The sequence below is a fragment of the Anomalospiza imberbis genome, chromosome 17 (assembly GCF_031753505.1).
Source record: "Anomalospiza imberbis isolate Cuckoo-Finch-1a 21T00152 chromosome 17, ASM3175350v1, whole genome shotgun sequence".
Taxonomy (NCBI): Eukaryota; Metazoa; Chordata; class Aves; order Passeriformes; family Viduidae; genus Anomalospiza; species Anomalospiza imberbis.
Genome location: NC_089697.1, coordinates 13,545,133 through 13,566,200, shown reverse-complemented (window position 1 = coordinate 13,566,200; position 21,068 = coordinate 13,545,133). Strand labels below are relative to the sequence as shown.

General features: G+C 53.4%; 1 protein-coding gene across 5 annotated transcripts in view; it reads right to left on the bottom strand.

Annotated features, from left to right (window-relative positions):
* Positions 1 to 19,159, bottom strand: part of NFATC2 (nuclear factor of activated T cells 2) — an 86,013-nt gene extending 66,854 nt beyond the window's left edge. For 2 of the 5 annotated variants that reach the window (XM_068208071.1, XM_068208069.1), the window contains exons 1-3: positions 12,250 to 12,646; positions 3,209 to 4,235; positions 1,772 to 1,940 (exon numbers count right to left, since the gene is read on the bottom strand). In XM_068208071.1, coding sequence (XP_068064172.1) covers positions 1,772 to 1,940; positions 3,209 to 4,235; positions 12,250 to 12,406 — 1,353 coding nt within the window. In that variant the 5' untranslated portion in view covers positions 12,407 to 12,646. Of the gene's footprint in view, positions 1 to 1,771; positions 1,941 to 3,208; positions 4,236 to 12,249; positions 12,647 to 19,035 lie in introns of those variants that run through there. The other 3 variants (XM_068208073.1, XM_068208070.1, XM_068208072.1) reach the window with 3 other exon arrangements.
* Positions 19,160 to 21,068: the final 1,909 nt, after the last annotated feature.

Below are 21,068 nucleotides of genomic sequence, written 5' to 3'. Positions count from 1 at the left end.
GCAAAATGCATTTTCCAGAAAATAAATATTGCAGACCAACGCTGTGCTGCAAAAACCATCCAAGATCTCTTCTGCCAGCAGATTCAGCTGGGTAATTAGTCATGTGGAGGGTTAATTCAAGGCTTTTTTAAAATCAGATTTGTTTCAAAAGAGATTGTATTTTAGAAAAATACTCTGTTTACATCTAACAAGAACACAAAAGTTAAACTTCACAGAGGGGAAAGAAGGAGAGGGAAAAAAAATATCCCTCGAAGCCAAGTAACTTCTGACATGAAAACTTTGGGTTTTACTAGCATCCCCCAGTCTGAGATGTCATAAACCATACAGGTGCAACTATCTCATTACTTGGCATCCATATGAACCTGGTTATGTTCAAGTGAACACAAATTCAACAAATACTTCCAGCTTTACAATAAACCTTCAGAAAGAAACTGTCCATATTTTCCCCAGATGCAGGCACAGCTGTGCAGAGGCACATCTGCCTGGGGAACTAACGTGGACATTTGAATTTATAGTTTGAGATCCTGAAGCTTGATGGCAAATTATGATAAAACTAGCAATATTGGTTCCTGTCTTCAACAGAAAATATAAATGCCTCTTTGATTGATATTGATTGCAGGAAGGAAACAAATTCTATTTCCCCATGCCACAAGAAACTCCTTCATTGCAATAGGGACCCTGTTGATAGGAATACCTTGGGAGGATAAGTGATACTGCAGTTGCAAGCAAACTGAGAAAGGAGCAAGTGCTGATTGGTATCATTCCTGCTTCTAGGCAGCTTCAAACACACCACAGGAGGCTACGAGCTTGTCAGACCCAAACCAGAGAGCCTGCATTACTGAGGTATGGCAAATGGCACTGCTGTTTATTATTACCCTGCACCCTTTACTCAAATACCCAGGCCATGCACGTAAGTCCAGTGCCATCAAAGCAAACAAATTCATTGATTTAACAATTTATGGCTTGATTTTAAAAGGGGGTGAGCCTGCAGGGGAATACTGAACATATGTTTGAAGTTAAGCACAAATCAACCCAGTGAAATTAGTGGTATTGATCACATGCTTGAAATTACACATAAATGTTAATGTTTTCCTGGTTCTTGCAAGCCCCGTGTGTGTCAGGAACATCTGTGGGATGCAGCCAACTTTGTTTAGTGAAGGCTGGAGCTGTGGCTGTCCTGTTCAGCTTCCACACATCATTGCAGCACTCTCCCACTGACACAGCACAGCCCCGACCCCAGCCTGGCTTTGGCTTTCCTTCAGGAAACGTGGGCTGAAAACAGGGGAAATGAGGGAAATGACTGATGTGCCCCCACTTGGCTACAACTGCAGCTACTCAGCCAGTATTTCATAGCACCCTTTGAAAGGTGAAGGAAAAGCTGTTCACACTCCAAACAGAAGAAGGGCTCAGCTCTTTCACCTCTCAGGTCAGCAAAGGGACAAATTCGTTCTCTCCACCGCTGGCAGCCTGAATTTTGCCCACTTGTTTCAGCAGTGGCTTCCCAGGCACCTTACAACAGCCATGACAGGGGATCACACGAGGTCTACACAGCCCAGCAAAGGCAGCAAATACATCGCCCACATTTCTGAGCTTTCAGAAACCAATCCAAACCAACCTTCCCAAAGCGCCAGACTTCGCCACGGCTCAGCTCGGACCCTTTAAGCACATCCAAAAGCTCACAGGGTGCTCCTCTTCCAGGGACAGCCCCCAGCGAGCATTTCAGAGATGAACTTGCCCCCCCTTTTCCTCCAGGAGGTCCCCAGTGCCTTACCTGGACCACGGGGTGGCCCCCGGTGGGAGCCTTGACGGCGCCGCGGCTGCCCTCGGTCTCGTAGTGCGCGCGGTGGTGGGGCTTGGGCTGCACCTCGATGCGCAGCTCGTAGGAGCCAGACTGGCTGGTCAGGGGCCACTCCAGGGGAGGGAGGGACTGCACGGGCAAGCTGGGACACAGAGAGAGACACACCACCAGGGAAACTCCTGAGAACCTGATTTCTCAAAGCCTGACCCCTCCTTCCTCCCAGCGCCCCACCTGAAACGTTCAGGTGTCTGCTACGAATTCCCATGAGATTGTGCTGAGCTGCTCACATCTGACTGCAAGCTCTGCTGAGAAGACAATTTCTGTGGGCCCATCTCCTTGCAGAAGAGAGTAAGATATATCTGTTCCTTAAACAGAAATATCTGTAGCAGTTACATTTTTTCAAAGATCCCCCTCTTTTATCTAGCTTTTGCTGTGTGTCTCCAACTTGGATCACAGAATACGTATTGTGAAATATTAACTCCATTTGCCATTACCTACCAGTTGTGCAAATTAACAATTGTTATGATCTCCATAAATATTAAAATGCACATCCATAAAGTGCTAGATAGTCTTACCTGGTACTAGTTTTCCTGTTATGAAAACACATAAAGGTTTATGACATGAAATGAATACACTGCAATGTACAACTAAAGCCTGCACTGGATTTTAAACCACTCTTACTCTGAGCCCAGGCTGCTGCCAGGACCGGTCTGACAAGCCAAGGGAAGTCACAGCCTGTGCTCTTTCACTCACAGTTTGTGTTTAGCAGGTCAGGAACACCCTGGGACGACGTCAGCGTGGGGACAGCCTCAGTGGCCAGCAGGATGGCACTGACAGGGTGCCAGCAAGGACTGGCAGCAGAGTCACACACTTGGCACCCTTGCTCCTGGCATTTGCCACAGAGCCAGACAATGGAGGGCTGAGATTTGGGCTAAGGAACAGCTGACAAATTAACAGCCAACACTAAGTCACTGGTGTTGACCGAATGCTCAGTCTGACCTGGAGCTCTGTTTTGAATCAGGCATTATCTAAAGCATTTCCTTGGTGGAAATTTGTAAGAGACTTTACAAAAGCAGTCCCACCATGTTAAGAGCAGCAGGACGGCACCAGAGTGTTCAGCCTTTGTCAAAGGCTGTCTGCAATCTGCTATTTAGACAAATCATTTGGAAATTTGTAGTGTGCTGTGCTATCAGTGAACCTCTTCGGTGATGTTTCTTCACAGCCCTGATTTTTTCATCTCAGAATCCTAATGGATCAGGCTCCCATTAACCAGTGCTATCCCTGAGCACTCAGCTCTGGTCTGCAGCAGGACCTGCCCAAGAAAACCTTCCCTAGGGATCATCAGCCATGACACAGGACACCAAACCATGAAAAAACATGGAAAACACACCCACAGGAAACATCACATACCTGCAGATGGGTATTGCAGGCACCAGCTGCTTTGTCCAGGACGGAGGAACCAACAGAATGGATTCTGGAGCAGAGTTTCTCCTGTCTTCCTGCTCACAAGGCCCGTGGAAGTCAACAGTCTGAAAGACGTGACACGGAATGCTGTTTTTGTGGGAAGACATGGATGAAGGATCCGGGCTGGTTTTCCAGATTTTCGTGGGGACACCACAGGAAGGATCCGTGGGAAGGCTGCTCATAGCATCCATGGAAAGGGGAGCGCTGGCCAGCTGTGTGTAAGTAACTGCAGAGGTGTCTTCTCTCAGGGGGACGCGAGGAGAGGGCTGTGGAGAGGGGGTCCGTGAGTGCCGAGGAGAGGCGGAGGGCAGCTGAGTGCTGTAGAGCCCGGTGCAAGAGTACCTCCGTTTTGCACCTGGCGACGAAGACCTTGAGTTGGGACAGGGTGATGGTGAATGGCGTCCCAAGCAGGCTTCCTCCGTGATGCTTGTTCGTGGTGACATTATTGGAGAGGTTCTAGGAGAATAATGAGTATGGATGTTTTGAAACTGTGGACAAAGGTCATCACTAGGACCATTATTTGGTGAAACACATGGTGATGTGCAAGGAGATACATTTGTCTCTGAAATGAAACTTGCAGAGGAGCCGCTACTAGCTGGGCTCAGACACAGTGGTTCTCTGTAGCCCTCAAAGCCAGGGACAGGCAGGGTAACCCTCGGGCTAGTGGTGGCTGAGTTTGGCTGATGTTCTACCAACAGAACATCTGTGTCTCTGCTGCGGAAGGGACCCCCCGAATGAATCAGTTCATGATATGGAGTTATTTCAATCCTAGGGCTCGGAGCAGAGGCCCCTGCGGCGTTGGCAGGGTGCGTAGGTGTTGGCCCTATGCTATCTGGCTGTCCATATCTGCCCATGGGATCTGCAGAAAGGCTAGGAAAAGGCAGGGGGCATGGCTTGAGGCCACAGTCCAAGACATCATGAGCGTATGTAACTCCAGAGGGTGGGCTGTTGGTTTTATGTGGAGTCGGTTCTTCTGGAAAAAGAAGGGTCTCTTTAAGACTGTAAATATTGTTACAGAAGCTGAGCAATCATTGGATTAAAAAAAAAAAAAAGCATATTTATAAACTGGTTGTGATCTGATATTAGCTTATTATTTAATTCTTTTTCACTGCAGTTAATGCCTGTGAGAAGTACTGGATTAAGAGCCAGGGAAGCTCAAGTGCTCAGGGCAGGTGCAGCGTGGACTGACGCACTGCAGACACCTCCAGCCAGGCTCCTGCTGCCTGAGCCTCACCTGAGGGATCCCCTGGGCAGGTCAGCAGCGTGTCAGCCCCTCTGTCCACAGCGGGGCTGCCCTCCTGCCAAGGACAGCCCTTAGTGACACCTCGGGTGCTGTGACTTTGGTCACATTTTGCCAACTAGGAGCTGGACTGAGAGCAGCACATCACAAAATCGCTTCCAAACAGGTCTACATAAAACCAGATGTTGAGGAACAGCTTTTGGAGAAGGGAGAAACACCTTCCTTACACAGCCAAACCCAGCCAGGAAAGGCTTCATGAACCAAAGCTGAGCTCAAACTCTTACATTGAAAAGTCAGTTCTGTGTGATGATTTGTTTGGCTCTGCACCGTGACAGCAAGTTTGGTGACAGGTTTCATGTGAGTCAGGAAACACATTCACAAATATTTGTTAGAGAAGAGAGGGAGAAAGAATCCAGCCCTGCAATTAAGGGCAATCACATTCCAATTTCAGCCCAGGGAACGTTTTCAGACAGGGATTATAAAATACACAACAACAAGTAAGTGTTCAGTAGAACCCTCTCCCTGTTGGGACCAAACATCCGCAGTTTTCAGAGATGCCCATATTGCAAACTCTGCCCAGGCTGCAGAGCACAGGGATGCTTCCAGGGAACACAGAATTCCCACCAGCCCTGCAGAGCCCAGCTCCAGTCTGGTCCCAGACCCGAGGGTGTGCCATGGCAGTGGCATCCCAGAGAGCAGAGTCATGGCAGGTATTCCCATGGACAGCAGCTCCTGGAGCTGCCCCAGCCTGGGAGCCGAAGAATATTTGTTATCATGCAAAAACATGCAAAAACATTACCAGGATTTGTATATGTTTTTAAAGATTTCAGTGTATCCAGCAGGAAATACCTGATATAGCTCCACAATTTGGGATTAATTCACCCTATCTGCTCGCTCTGGGCAGAGATCAGTGCATGTCACAGGCAGAGGGATTCATTTAAATATTTTAATATTTAAATTACTGTTCCAGCATTTTCTCTTACTACTACATGATGTGAAACAGCAATTCCCATGAGAAAATACCATACAGAAAGCCAGCCAGGAGCTGACTGTGCTTTCTGCAAAAGTAGCAGAAGTTCCTGGTGAAACTTCTACATGCAGAGAGATTTTGACTTATTTTCAGCAGGCTTCTGTTCTTTTTTAGGAACTGCTGAGCCTTCGTGCTCAGTGGGAAACCCCAAGAGCCGAGCAAACAAACCCACACACAGAACGGCTGGGACGGGAGGGGAGCTGCACAGGACAGTCCAGCTTGCACATTTCTTAAGGTTCCCTCTGGCTTTTAATCCCAGCACACAGCTGTTTTGGGGATAGGCAAGCAGCAACGAGTCACTGAATGCTGAGCCAAACGTATTTTTAGCGCCGTTGATTTCAGAGCCTTGGCACTCCGGAGCAGTGTGTCATCCCCATCACTCAGGTCTGACACATCAAGCCTGGAGATTGCTGCTGAGATTCCCTTTGAACAGAGCCCGTCACGTCTCCGCAGTGAGCAGAGGAACACACCCCCCTCACCCTCAAACCATCGCTCCCGCCGCTCTGGGGAGAACACCCCGACTCCAGCTGATGCCAGGGGTCAAAACCAGCCCCAAGCAGAGCCGGGCTGGATGCCAGGCTCGAGGCAGGGTCTGTGCGGTGAGCAGCAGGAGCAGAAGCCTCTCCGGGCTGAAGAGCTTCTCCTCAGGGAACAGGTGAGCCTTTCAGCTCGCCGTGCAGCACACCCGCAGCTAAAGCTGCCCAGCACACCCCTTAAACTGAATTAGCTGTGCCGGACACAGACGGCAGGTACAGAACCAAAACTCAACACGCCCAGCAGCAAAGCCAGCGGGGGGAGCCTCATGCTGAGGGGTATGGGAGAAACAAATGTATTTCTACGTGCACGTGTAATTTTAGAAGTGTGCTGAATAACAAACACACCCCTCACCCACAGCGACAGCCCACCAACACCCGGGCTCCAGAGAACCTACATGTGCTCGGCTTATCCCTGAAACACTGTGTCGCAAGGAGCCCTTTCGCCCTGGCACTGGCCCTGCCGGAGGAGCCACGTTCCAGGTGCGAGTAACAACGCTCACACACACACACACACACACACGCAGCAAGCCCCAGCCTGCCCCTGCCAACACCCGCAGCTTCTGTGCAGCAACGATATTTACTTTCCCCGCATGGCACACCGTGAGCGGAGCGGGCCCGCGGGCACGGCCGCACACAAGCCCTGCGTGCCCCGGGCAGCGCCCGCAGCGGCGGCGGCGATGCCAGCGCTGAGCCGGCCACGGGACAGGCCGAGCCCTGACTCATCGGCACGGCTTCGTCAGGAGCGCGGCTCGGGGCTCTGGGGAGCCCCGCCGAGCTGCAGGCACAATGAAATCACTGTCCCGGCCGCTCCTGCCCACGCCGGGACGTCGCGGCCTGTCCCCGTGGCAACGCCGGCGGTGCCACGGCGCGGGCTCTGAGCTCACCGCCGAGGGTGCGGGCACAGGCTGAAGCAGCAAGCGCTGCCCCCACCAATAAACGGCTCTTCCCTGGAAATCAGCAGCAACTCTGCTTGTTGCTGCAGCAGGAGGGGACTGGCTGCTCTGCTCCGGCCAGCTCGGCTGAGCTCAGGGGTCTGCTCGAGCAGAGGGCAGCGCAGAGCCCCAGGAGCGGAGCAGCAGCAGTTTGCTTCTGTGAACAGCGTCGAGCCCCTGCCTTTGTGAGGGGCAGAGGCTGCTGGCCAGCAGCTCAGCTGCCTTCTCGCTGCCCTTGCAGTGGGGACACAGAGCCCAGGACACAGCAATGGCCCCAGGCAGATGGCCCCAGCACCACTCAAGCGTCTCCCTGAGCTGCCAAGAAGAGCTGGGGTAGGGCTGCAGGAGCTCAGGGCAGCAAACCTCACATGCTGGCCCTCTGCCACACGGGGGACGGCAAGGAACAGCCCTGCCACCCTCCAGCTGGGCTCCCCAGGGAGGGAGAGCCTTCACAAGACAACAGGTACAGGATGGATCAGCCCAGCAAAGGTGTTTTCCAAGGACTGAAGCGACTCGGAGATACAGCTTTGCTCCCAAGGCTGTGCCACCCTCCAGAGTTCATCCATTTCTGCATATTGCATCCCAGAACACAGACTGGAACACTCCAGCAAAGGACTGTCCTCTCCACTGCTGTTCTGACGGCTGCCTCACAGACAGCTCCTCAGCACGGGCAGCTCCAGCACCTCCCCTCTCCCTGCACTCAAGCATTTCCCAGCCTGAGGTTTCCCTGCTGATTCACCCTCTGATTCAGTACCAAAAGATCCTTCTGCTTTGACGGGGGGTTAAAAGAAAGCGAGTTTCACACCCAGGCAGCGCTGGCACCGCCTCAAACAGCCTTCCCTGTGTCACTCAGCTCCTCTTCCTAGAGCAGTCTGACGCCCAAGCCCTCTGGGATCCCACCCAAACTGCCTACAAGCTGCCAGCTCTCACTGCCCCTTTTCTCCACAGGTTTCACCCACATGACTGTCTCCCTCACCACAGCAGGGAATGAAGCAGGGGTCTGGATGCTCCTGTACTGCAAATAACCACCAAAGCAGCTCCTCTGGCCAGGCCCAGGAAGGGTGCAGGCAGCTCCACTAACCCTCTGGAAGGCAGGCAGCTTCCTCAAGTGTGCCCTTAGGAACCCAGCGAGAGTCGAATCACAGGTGAAGGAGATCAAGGGATTTCAGTTGCAAAGGACTTGACCCTTGATTTACCAAACTCCTTGTCACACCTCTCTGCACGGCAGAAAGGAAAAGGCTCCCGAGGTTCCTCAAGCCCGGGGCACGGCAGTGTGAGCACACATGGCTTAGGGAGGGCCACCCTGTGCTGGTTTAAAACGGCAGCGCCTTCAAAGCCAGCCACTCAGCCAAATGTGACAATCAGCATGAAATTAGGGACTAGAGGCCCACCCAGCAGCTGCATTCCATGCTGGGTTTATCCAAACCGTCCTCTAGGAAAAGCTAAAGATAGCCCTGTGCAGGCCAGGGGCACAAGTTGGGTTCTGACCTCACATCCGCTGGCTGCGGCTCCCGAGATTTAACTGGAGTCCCTTATTTGCATAAGTAAAAGAGTCTATTTTCTTTTTTTTATTAACTTGCTTATTGTCATTTGAAGGGGCCAGTCCAGAGCTACTTTGCATTTTTCAAAAGCTGAGTTGTCTGCTATTTACACTAACTGCTTGGAAGCTCCAAGTGAGAGCTGGTTTCCTGAGTGAAATCTGGAACTCTCTGGTAGATGTGCATATTTGTTTCTTTATGGCAGGGCTGAACACTGCCTCCTGTGTTCCTGAGCCAGCCCCAGGACCCAACTGCATGCATTTCAGATTTTTTTCCTTTTAATAGCTTTGCATCTGGGAGCAGAAGAAAAAGGAACGAGACAAATTATTCAGGGCTTGACACCTACAAGACATGGCAATGTCCCTGGGAGCCTGTCTACATACAAACAGGCATTTGGAGGAATATTAATATTTATGGATGCTCCCTGCTTCCCCTCTCTCCACTACACACACACAGACCTTGTAGATTCAGATCACCAGATGCAGTCTCAGAGTCTAATGAGCTACAGCAAGGGCCTGAGCCTCGAGAAAATACTCCAAACCAATCTGCATTCTTACCTGTTGTCTCAGGGCAGGGTTTCATCTGGAATCCTATTTAAACACAGGTTTTGTCTGGATTTGCAGAACACCCCTCAGAGCATCAGCTCCCAGAAGGGTTGACCTCAAACATTAAAAATGATGTGGCAGTTTCACCTCTCAGCAGATCAGCACACAGGGAGCCCAACAAGCCTGAAGGGAGCTGCTGGAGCAGAGCACTGCCTGGAGTTCAGCATTTTGTCTCTCAGAGCAGCCAACAACAGGTGTCAGGGAAGAACACACAGAGCAGTAATCAGAGCTTACTCCTCTGGGAGCCCTATCTGTAGGAGCTCATTTGGAAATGCTCATTAACTCACCTGGCATGTTTGAAACGAGCTAAAATTTGGGCTATCACTGGTACCACTACCAACACCTGCCCAGGAACTCTGCAGGGAATGCCTCTAACACTTTTTCACTTAAAGAACACAGAAAACATCCTCAAAGGCCAATGAAATCACAGCTCCCACCTGAAAGCAGAGAATGCCTTGCCCACGCTCCCCAGATCCTGTTCACCTGGGCAGGCCCCTGAGTTCAGCAGATGTTTCTTGTTTGCAAATCCTGAGAAGATTGCTAATTAAAGTCTGGCAAGTAAAGGTAAAAAGCACTCCCTACAGCACTGCTGCTTTTGGAAATGGCTGGCTTCAAGAGGAACATCTAATATCAATAATATTGACTGCAGGATTTCTGGTGACCCTTCTTTTCCCTGTTGCTTTTATAGCAGTCCCTGTTCCTGTTGGCCCAGGCACACATAAGCACTATTGAATGCCAGACACTTTCAGGAAGGATATTTCTGCCATCCCCATGACAACAACTTGTGATATAGGTCCTGCTTTTCAAACACAACTTTGGACGGACACTGCCAAATTCCAACCTTTTAAAAAACTGTTTATCAGGAATAAACGTTCACCCCAATCCATTCCTAGAGCCCAACACTGACGTTTTTCCGTATTTTTAAATTTCAAAATCCCTTTTAGCATGCTTATAGATTTGCTATTTTAGGATTTGTCATGAGCAGTGGGCGGAGCAGACCAGGCTGGGAGGACTCCAAATGCAGGAACCAGACTCAAGTGCTGGGACCCACTCCTTTGGTTTTCGTTCCACTTTGAATCTTCCTCTGCACAGGACTTGTTTGCCCAAGTGCAGCTCAGAAAAGGCCAGGCCTGCACATGAACAATGAGCATCAGTTACCACCAGCATGTGGACAAAGCCCTTGCTCAGAATTTGACCATTTTCTGCTCTCATGTAAACATGCTTTAATCTTTTGTACATTAAAGGTTGCAGATGTATCCTGGATTGCTTACAGACTGGAGCTGCTGCCTTTTCAAAGCCAGGGAGAATGTTCTCCAGATTACAATGCTCATATGTATGGTTGGGATCTCTTTTTTTTTTTTTTTTTTTTTTAATGCTAATGATTTCCATCTTTGAAACAAAATTACTACTAATTATGGTTTCCAGTCATTCAAAAGTGAAGAAAGTAGGCTCAAGAAGGAAGTTACTTCTACAACAAGCACACACTGCTCTGCATTTATGTGGTTTCAAGATTAAACTTCCTACCCCCCACCTACGTATGATTATATTCTGTAGAACTTCCCACTTAAGGCTTCACAGCAGCACTGTCTACTGTAAAGATGTGAACACACCAGCATCTGAAGCTTTCACTGACATTCAGTGTATTTTCATTAAAACCATTAACGAACCCCTCCCCATCGTGGATTTATTGTAGCTTATTTTGATCTACATGAAGCCTTGAAGGAAAGTTCAGCTTTGTCCATCTGATGGCATGAACCATCCCCAGTGAGCTTCGATGCTGGTGCACATCTGTACACTTAAACAAGGGCAGAGAGGATAAAACTCAGCAACATCTCTCCATTTCACTGATGACACCACGAGTCAGGCCTCAAAGGTCTCCTCCTTTACAGGAACACAACATCTCTGAGATGCCCCAGGGGAACACCAGCTCTCCACTGTGCAGAAGCAAAACCAATGTATCTTAGAAACAACATCCCAATAAATCGTTCCTCTGGGTCCTCTCTTTCAGCTTTGTCTGGTTTACACAAATCTATATTTTATGGGATGTATCCCTGCTTAGTACCATCAACAGACAGAATTACCATTTAGAAAGTCAGGGAACACTTGTCACTGCACTTTTCAGTACCACAGCAGAAGCTCAGAAAAGCAGAACAGTCTGCAAACCTCTCTTTTTTCCTCAATTTTAACTTAAGCTGGTGGTGTCTGTCCCCAGGCTGGAGCCAGCTGTGCCCGGCCCGCTGCCATGGCTGCGGGAGGGTCGGGCTCAGGGCGGGCAGCAGCTCCGAGGGCTGCACGCCCCAGCGCTCCGGCTGCCAGGGAGCTCCCGGAGCACGCTGTGCACGGTGCGGGGCAGCAAGAGCCCGGCCGGGCTGTGCCGAGCGCCTCCGCTGCCTCTGCAGCGCTCACTGCCGGCGGCAGGGCTGCGGGGGCTGCAGCCGGCCCGACACTGCATCCCGGTGCTATACTGCATCCCGGACACTGCATCCCGGCCCGACGCTGCATCCCGGACAGACACTGCATCCCGGACACTGCATCCTGGACACTGCATCCCAGACAGACACTGCATCCTGGACACTGCATCCCGGCCCGACACTGCATCCCGGACAGACACTGCATCCTGGACACTGCATCCCGGCCATACACTGCATCCTGGACACTGCATCCCGGCCCGACACTGCATCCTGGACACTGCATCCCGGCTGGACACTGCATCCTGGACACTGCATCCCGGACAGACACTGCATCCTGGACACTACATCCCAGCCAGACACTGCATCCTGGACACTGCATCCCGGCCGGACACTGCATCCCGGCCGGACACTGCATCCCAGCTGGACACTGCATCCCAGCCAGACACTGCATCTTGGACACTGCATCCCGGACAGACACTGCATCCCGGATACCGCATCCCGGCATTGACACTCCATCCCGGACACTGCATCCCGGCCGGACACCGAGCCACTCGGCTCCAGTAGCCCTGGGCGAGCACCTGCCGGCCAAGCAGCCCCCAGACGCCAGCGGCCCGGCCGGGCCGGCCCCGGGCGGTGCCCGCCGTGCCCCGAGGAGCTGCCGGGGGCTCCGCCGCGCCCGGCGGCCCCTCACCAACCTTCGATCGGCTTCAGGTAGTCGTAGTCGAAGAGGATGGAGAAGTCGAACTCCTCCTGCGGGCTGTCCGGCCGGGCCGTGCCGGGGCCGTGCCCGGGGTCCCCCTCCTGCGGGCCGGGCTCGGGGCCGGGCCCGGGCCCGGGGCCCGCGGCGCTCATGGCGGCCCGGGAGCGGGGCTGCCCCGAGAGCCGCGACCCGGCGGAGCCTCCGGCAGCGGGAGCCGGGCGGTCAGAGCGGGGAAACGGAGGCAACAACGCGAGAAAACACCAAGAAATGCCCTGGCTGGGGAGGCTGCGGCGGGCGCGGTGCCCCGACGGCGGGTGCGGGCGGCGAGCCCCGGGCGGCTCGGCTCGGAGCGGCACGGCTCGCAGCGGCACGGCACGGCACGGCACGGCACGGCACGGGAGGCCGGGCGGCAGCGGGGCAGCTTCCTGCTCCTCGCAGCCACCTGCGCCGGGGCCGCCCCCGGGGAGGAGCCGGCACCGGCCCGGCAGCACCGCACCGGCCCCGCGCCCGGGCTGGCAGCAGCGGGGATAACGGGCCTGCCCCGGCACGGGGGGCTCCAGAAAGGATGCCCTTTGGCCGAGCATCTCCGCCCTGATGCCCCGCGTTCGGCATGAGCGGCTGTGTCCCGCAGCCCCTCTCTGCGGAGACTGGCAGGGTCCCCGCCGCTCCGGCAGCGCGGCCGCTGCCCCTGCCTGCTCCAGGCTTCGCTCATCCCACGCCATGTGCTCCCGCTCCCGTGGCAGGCTGCGGCAGCAGCGGGTGTCTGTAAGCACAGGACAGCCTCTCCTAGCTGGAGCACCTTCAGAGGCACCGGGGCCATCGTGCACAAGGCCTCTGTTCTCCTGCCTCGCTCACAAACAGCGTCTCAGAGGATGGCCGCGTTCCCTGCTGACCACAGCCGGCTGCTGCCAGCTTCCCCAGGTGCCCCCAGCCACCTCCACCACATTGACTCCATTCATCCCATCTCCCCTGGCCCCGCACAGGGTGCTGGTCACTGCCCCCCGACAGCCTGCTGCCCCTGGGATGGCTGCTACAACCAGCAGTGGCTTCACTCGTGGGTGACTGGGGACCCTGGGTTTGTGTGTTCAGAGCGTCTGTGGTCAGAGAGCTGTTCCCTCGCTTACCTGTTTGTGTGGTGCCCTTTATGAGTGTGCAGATGGCTGTCATCAGGTCTGTGAGTTTGAAAAATGCTCCTAGTCTGTACACAGGGCAGGGAGGCAAAGGCAGAGGGACCAAGATCATTAAAAAAGTATTTTGGTGTTTACTTCAGCTTGTTTTTATTTGCTAAGCTTGTCAGCACGGCAGCATTAACTGCAAGACAAATCTTTAAGTTACGTTACTTGTCTAAGGTCGCAGAAAGTCTGTTTTAAAGCACACATGAACCAGAATCTCTGCAGCTGGGCTTACAACCTACTGCCTTCCCCATTAATGTGTCCAGCCAAGTAATGACAAATTGCCTTCTCATCACACCCTTTGCTCATCCAGGGGACAAGAGCTCAGACTTTCCCTACGGTTTGCAGTCAGGTTCTTCAGTGAGTTTCTGAAGAAGCCCAGGACTGGCTGGTCCCCCTGCAGCTCCTAGGTGGCAGCGGGGGCACCTCTGGGTGAGCAGAACCACCACACAGGGCTGGGGCTGAAAGGGCACTCGGGGAGCAGCCAAACCTGCTGGGAGGCTGCGTCAGGCCAGGTGGGCAGCAGTCACACTGGAATCAGGCCTTGTGGCATTCACTGGTTACTGGGAGGTGCCAGGGGATGGGGAGAAGTGTCTGTCAGAAAGGGCAGGTGAGCCTGCAGGCAGAATGTTCACCGAGGTATTCACAGACACTGCTGGCCCCCTGCGGAACCTGTGCTGCTCTCTCTGAGAGCCTGATTTGTTCTGAATTGTTTAAACATCTATTAAATGGGATTGTTTGTATCTGTTGTCCAGTGATCCTTACTGTTTGTGGAGCACTGGCCTTTTATCATCGGCTCTGCTAGTTAAAATTCATTAGAAAAACAAAATATACTTGCTGATCTTGGCTTAGCACTAAAGAGAGTTGTCATCCTCAGAGCTGACACCACACGGAGCACGACTGGAGAGCATCAATTGTATTAGCCTCAGAAAGAAATGACACAAAAACACCGGGCTTTTAAAGTGAGATACAGGTGATTGGCAGGAGGGCATGGGGAGATGACCCTGACTTCTGCCAAAGCTCTGTCCCATCCTTTACATCCCATTAGGCATTAGGTGAAGCTTGAAACTTATCCTCAGCTACTCCTAGGATTAGTAATACTCCACAAATGGAAAATGCACCTTTTGCTTTCCAAGAGGACCGTGTCATGCGAAAGAGCCTCGCTGCTAGCACACGTAATCATCAGTTCTGACTCTGCCCAGGAATGAGGGTGACAGGACAGCAATGAGAAAAGCGCTAGAGAAACACAGGAATTAGCTGAGCTTGCAGGATTCAAGGATTTTTGCCCAGCAGACAACTTGACAGACGTCAGGGAGCAAGAGCCACCAGGCTTTAGTGGAGTTTGTCCCTGCAGCTCTCGGGGCACACGAGGACACCGCTCCCATATGATCACTGCTCAGAACCCATAGGAACAAGTGTCTCCACACGCTCTGAGAGGACAGAGCTGGAACACTCTGGGGGCTGGGTTTGGACCTACCTGTGTGTTATTTTGAGCAGAAATGTTACAAATGCACAAAATACAGATCTGGCCTAAATCTTAGAGGGGCATGAAGCCATTGGTAGGTGCAGGCAGCTGCAGGATCCAGCTCAAGTGACAGCTGAAGCTTTTGGAGCCTTCCAAAGGCTGAGTAGAGTTTAGTTTAGACCCAAAACAGGTTCTTGAGCCCACAATGAAAATAAAACATTATAAATTAAGTTTGAGCTGTTAATAACTACATAACTGACAAATACTGCCCACAGTCTGTCATTAATAATTAGTGGTGAAGGAAAGGCAGGAAAGATCCTAGACTTAAATAGACTGTGGGCTCTTCAGCCCAGCATATACACTCAGAAACATCAAAGAAAAAACCCAAACGATGTGACAAACGCTTCCCAAAGCTTGGTTTCCTTAAGGCTGGAGTGAAACACTGGAGTACAGGGTCCAAAGACCAGAAACACTGCTTGGTTTTCCTAAACCTCCATCTTTTTCACATCAGAGCCTTCCTTTCTCCAAGGATCCTCCATGCATTTCTCCTGTGTCCAGGGTCATGGAGACTGGTGCCAGCTCTGCTTGGGCTCTCAGCACCCTGAGATCCAGGAGTCAGCATTAACTCTGGGCTTTTTTCTATGAAGCTGTTTTCAGGAGCCAAAAAGGTGTTTGAAGGACTGAAGCAAAGCCTGTCCTTGGCAGCATTAACAAAACTTGCAGCCACGTATGCTTGCAGCAGGCTCCACACAGAGCAGAACTGGAAATACACTGTGCTGCCATTTCAGGGAACTGCAGAATGGAAGCAGTCCTTTTCCACATTCTTGGATCCGTGCTGGCCTTTGGCAGGGCTGTACTTTAATCAAACTTTAGAAGAATGTGAATACTGGACTACCTAGGTACTGGGGGACGGGGAATCCAAAAACAAAGCTAAAAAGAGCACTTCTAGTGTAATACAAACTGGGAGTTAGAGAGTACTTAACGTATTTCTCAGTGTTTAAATGCACTGCCAACGTAACTTCTCATTTACTGTTTTCAGTTTCTACTTGTACTGCCCCACTGTAATCCTTGCACCAACAACTTCACTAATGCAAGGGAGCAGAGGATGCTCTGAGATGAGGAAATTTTATTTGATCTCAGAAATGTCTGTGCTAATTATTATTTGTCCCACATGATACATAATTTACTCTGGATCTCTAACACTGCAACACCTTCACATTAAACTTTTTAAAAGAAAAAGAGGTAGAAAAAAGTGGATTAAGAAAGCTGCATGTCTATTTAGCTGCTAAAACCCAAAGAAAATATGAGTCAATGCTGTCTTAAAAATCTAAGTGTTCTAATGGTGTATGTGGCAGGCATTAGAAATTTAACAGGCAACTAAAACTTGCACATGGACTTAATCCAAGCTCTTTAAAATGAGCTCAGACTGTGAGTGACTGGTTGCTTGGTCTGGAGAGTGGGGAGTGTTATTAGAGAAAAAAAAAAAAGGAGGGAGAGAGAAGGGAGAAATATCTGGTAGTTCCTTTGAGAGGCACAGGCACACGCACCACTTTTCAATTTTGGGGTCAGGTTGAGTCAGAGATATTACCCCCCAATTTCAAGCTTAAAGTGGTTTGGCAAGAAAGGACAATGGAAAAATTGCTCATATGTCCACGTTCCCAGTAAGTTCTGAAGTCTGCTGGGCAAACCAAAGGAATGCACATATCATAGTTTTTTTTAAAAAATAGATTAGACCAGTAGTGGAAAAGAAGTTCTAGGATATTATTATCCTTGGCTATTTTTTTAAAAAATGAGTGATGAAATTTCACTTAGAATATCTATTGGAATATTATGGAAGAGTGCCCCAGTTCTGTCAGGGTCCCATCTGTGAATGTGATTCCTGCCCTGCACGAAGGACTTTGGAATCATTTGCTGGCTGTAGCTGGTGTCCCCCGGGACAGGCTGGCAGAGAGAAAGGTCGAGTGACAGAGAATTCACAGCTGTGGGACCCCAGGATGACACAGGGACCCTCGGGCACCTGGGGAAGGTCTCTGCCGTGGCTGAGACTTGCTGAAGCCCAGCTCAGGGAGCAAAGCCACCGAAGCAGCTTTTTGCTGGCAGGGTGTTTGTGCAGAGCCTTCATTCCTCATCCCGAGCCTGCTCCAATCATAAAAGGGGATAAGGGCTTAAAATTATTAACACATCATCATTTACACACCCTGCATTAGTAAGACTCTAACACTTTGTTGTGGGTGCAGGAATCCTCCCAGAGGCAGAGACTGATCCCAAAAGTGCCATGCATTATTAACCCCTTGCAGTTTCCTGCTGCTTTTTCCTCGTGGAAGTGTTGGGAGCAGCCTCGTGACACAAAGGCAAGTCGGGGGCAGAGGCTGCTCCAATCACTCCTGCACCACTGACAGGAGCAAGCATTTGCATAAGGCAAAAACACATTCTGGGGCCCAGGAGCATGTTCCTTCTGGAGCATCGGATTGCACTGCTCCACTGGCTACTGTGGTCTCAAGCATTAGATCTGGAAATAAAAAATAAATTAGTGCTTTTCATTCTGGGCTCTGACTGCGGGGAGAGCAGAGCTGCCCAGCACTGGGAGGGGTTGTGGTGCTGCCACGGTGCTGCCCTGTGCTTTGGTGCTGCTGTCCTGCAGCAGGTGAGGTGCCTGACAGGAGCGCGAAGTCTCTTCGTTCCCTTTGCTGCTCTGCAGCAAAATAACTTCCACGGGCTGTTGTGAGAGTGACTAAGAGCAGCTGGAGCGCTCAGGAGAGAGGGAGTTTTGTCTGGAGAAAGCCGAGGAGACACGAGGCAGGGCAATGGCCTGATCCTAAGGCGGTATAAAGCCACTCAAGAGTCTTTCCATTGGCTTGTCCGAGAATCGGAGCTCTCGGATGATCCCCTTTGGGTGTAGGTGTTAACGAGTGTGTTTTGGCAGGTGCCCGGGGAGCTCGCTGCGGTAGGAGAAAACAAACAGCCGCTACTAAGGGCCCCTCAAAGGCAGCCGTGCCGCGCTCGCCCCGTCCCCCGGAGCCCGCTCAGCCTCCGCGGCCCCGGCTCTGACTCAGCGGCCGAGCGGCGCTGCCAGCGCGGGCGGGGGAACCGAGAATCGAGGATGGAGCGGCCCGATGGAAGAGCCCTTCCCTTCTGCACCTCCTGCCCCTCCTGCCCCTTCTCCCCGCGCCGGCAGCGCTGTCACAGCCGAGCCCACCCGCCCGGCGGGCGCAGCGCTCCGAGCGCCCGGGGGAGCGGCCGGGCTCGCTGGTCCTCGGCTGCGATGCGGGAGCGGGGCTGCGGGCGGAGAGGGCTCCCCTCGCACCGAGCATCCTCCGTCCGGACACGGAGCCGCCGGCCGGCATCGCCCGGAGAGGTGCCCCGTGCCCCGCTCCGTGCGAGCCCGAGCCCCTCCGCCTCCGCACGCCCGGCCGCGCCCGCGCCGCGCCCTGCCCCGGGCCCGCAGCCCGGCTGGCCGGCGGGCCAGGACGGAGGATGCCCGAGGGAGCCGCAGCATTCCCGAAGGCTGCCCCGTCCCCGGGCGGCAGCGGGGACAGCCGCGCTGCGGAGCGGCCGGTGGCTCGGGCCGGGGCGGCCGCGCACGGGGCTGGCGGCGGGGCAGGCTCCTCCTCTCGCCGCGTTAACTCTTGCCTCCTCCCGCGGCCCCGCACGCCGCCCCCGGCGCCGACCCCCGCCCGCTGCACGGCCCGGCCGCGCCCCCGCGCCGCGGGCACCGGCCCCGACGGGACCCCCGGGCACCCCCGGGGCCGCGGCCGCCGAGTCCCGGCCCGGCCGCGCCGCCGCAGCCTCCCCCGGCCCGGGGCAGCGCCGCGGCGCCCCGAGCCCCCGAGCCGGGCAGGCGGCGCAAGGGTTAAGCGGCCGGGTTAGTCAGCGAGACTCCTGGGGAGATGGCCTGGAAGAGGAGAGTCCCTCTGGCTGGAGTTTAAAGAGGCTGCTCCAGACAGATTTGTATCGCCGTGGCGGATCGCTTCAAACCAAACCAAAGCTAAAGCCAGCCCAGACCCTTCCCCGAGGGCCCTTCTCGCCGTGAACCCCTCCTGCCCACCCGCCTGCCAGCGGGCCGGAGCCGCGGGACGGACCGAGCCCCGGCACGGGAGCGACACGCACGCACACAGCACCCCGACACGCAGCAGTCACACCCTACCTTGATCCATAGACCTCATGATGTGGTGGTAGTGTACCAGCCTGCAGGCAGTTTCTCTCTGCATCAGGAATTAAAAAAAAAAAAAAATCTATAGCAGAAAAAAAAAATCAAAAAAAAAAAAAAAGGAAAAAAAATCTCCTTTAAACCATTTTCAACCAGTGCCGCCTGGACAGAGGGAACCCCTCTTGCTCGCCTCCTCAGTAAGTGTTTGGAGGTGCAAAGAGGGATCCGAACTGGGCTGAGCGTGTTCCTGAAGTGAAGTCAGTTCTCTGCTCTGAGATGAGGGTTACTAGAGAGGGAAAGGCCACTTCCTTCCCTGCTCCGAGTGTTTATAGTCTTTGAATGCTGTAAAATAACGGGATTCCCTCACTGTTTCCTCCTGTTTATCCCAGTGCCATGGAAACCCCTGGATCGCCTCCATCTCCCAAACTGAGGGCTTTCCTGCAACTTCACACTCAGGAATCCATGACGTCTCCCAGCTCCGGGCCAAGGCAGCTCTGCGGCTTTCTCAGTCTGCAGCACAAGCACTTAATTGTTGAGCAGAAAGTTAGAGAGCGAGTAAGAAAGAAATATGGATGATGTTAAAAATCCCAGTGTGTGCTTTTTAAACAAAACTTGCAGGAACTGCAAAGCCTTTCAAAGCAACGGGGCTTCTGTGCAGAAGTTTTCCTTCTTCCCAGCAGAGACAAGCTCAGGCTGCTGCTGCTTTTACCTTTGAATAAATCATTCAGAAAAGCGAAGTCCCCAGCTTATATTTATGTCTTTTAAATTCAGCAGCACTCTATTCATACCCATCTTGTTACTGGCACAGGTTTTGGCTTCTAATTACCATTGGCTCAATTCTTCTTACAAAGACGAAAAGAAAAATTAAGAATCGGTGAATTTGTTTAGTGGCGTTTCACAGACCTCTCTGTTCCTATTTTTAGATCAATTTAGGAGAGGAGCAGCCCCATGGATTTCCACTGATACACGTGGAGCATAGCAAGAATGAAATAGCCAAGGAAGCCTCCGAAACCAAGACAACCCGTGTGTGTTTACATGTCCTATGTATAAACAGGAAAATAAAGCAAAAGAAAACAGGACAATTAAGCCGGGGATGTCATGAACTGCGGCGGTCTCACAATGTATGGTTTTCACTGCTGTGTGAGGAGCATCTGCCTCTCTCTCCGGCGCTGGGCTCGCTATCTCCGTGCGAGGCACCGGCACTGCACTCGCACAGAGTTCATTCCGGCAGGGATGCAGAGGTCACATATATAAACGATTCTCCGGGAGGGTGGCAGCTCTGCCGCCCCTCGGGGAGAGCCGCCGGGGTCAGCCGGAGCCCCGGGTGAGTCACGGCAGCCGGACTTGGCCGGGTGAGCGCGGAGGGCTGCCTGGCACCCGCCCCGCATTTCCATTTTTCACTCCCTCGCTCCCCAAATCGACTCGAAGGAGGTATCGCAATCAAACTTTCTGCTGCTCGCGTTTGTTGTCCTGCAGGCTAGCAACTGCAGGCAGCCCAGGGAAACTCAGCGCACCTCACTTTCCTATCCTCTGTCATTTTTGGACACGTCGGGGCGGAAATACCTTCCCCAGCCCCGCGGGCCCGTTATGCAAGCGGCTTCCCCCGGGGAGCGGGGCAGCCCCGGCCAGGGGACCCCGCTGGCCACGGCTCCCCCCGAGCCCCGCTGCGGAACCCCCTGGCACCCCTCGGCTCTCGGGGAGCCTTCTCCTCCCCGGCCCGCAGGGCTGAGCCCTGTCCCGTGAGGATGTTCCTGTCCGAGCCCTGGCATGGCGGGGCAGGGCCGGAAAGTTGCACCGGACCCTCAGGCTCGTACCTGGAGACTTTCCCCGTGCACAGCCCTCTCCACGAGCAGCTGTGATCCACGGGCGAGGTCCCGCAAAGCCCCGGCGCTGCTCGGCAGGCGGGCCCGGCACGCCCCGGCACGGGTGGCACACCTGAGCTCCCCGCATCCCCGGCACGGGTGGCACACCTGAGCTCCCCACACATCCCCGGCACGGGTGGCACACCTGAGCTCCCCGCATCCCCGGCA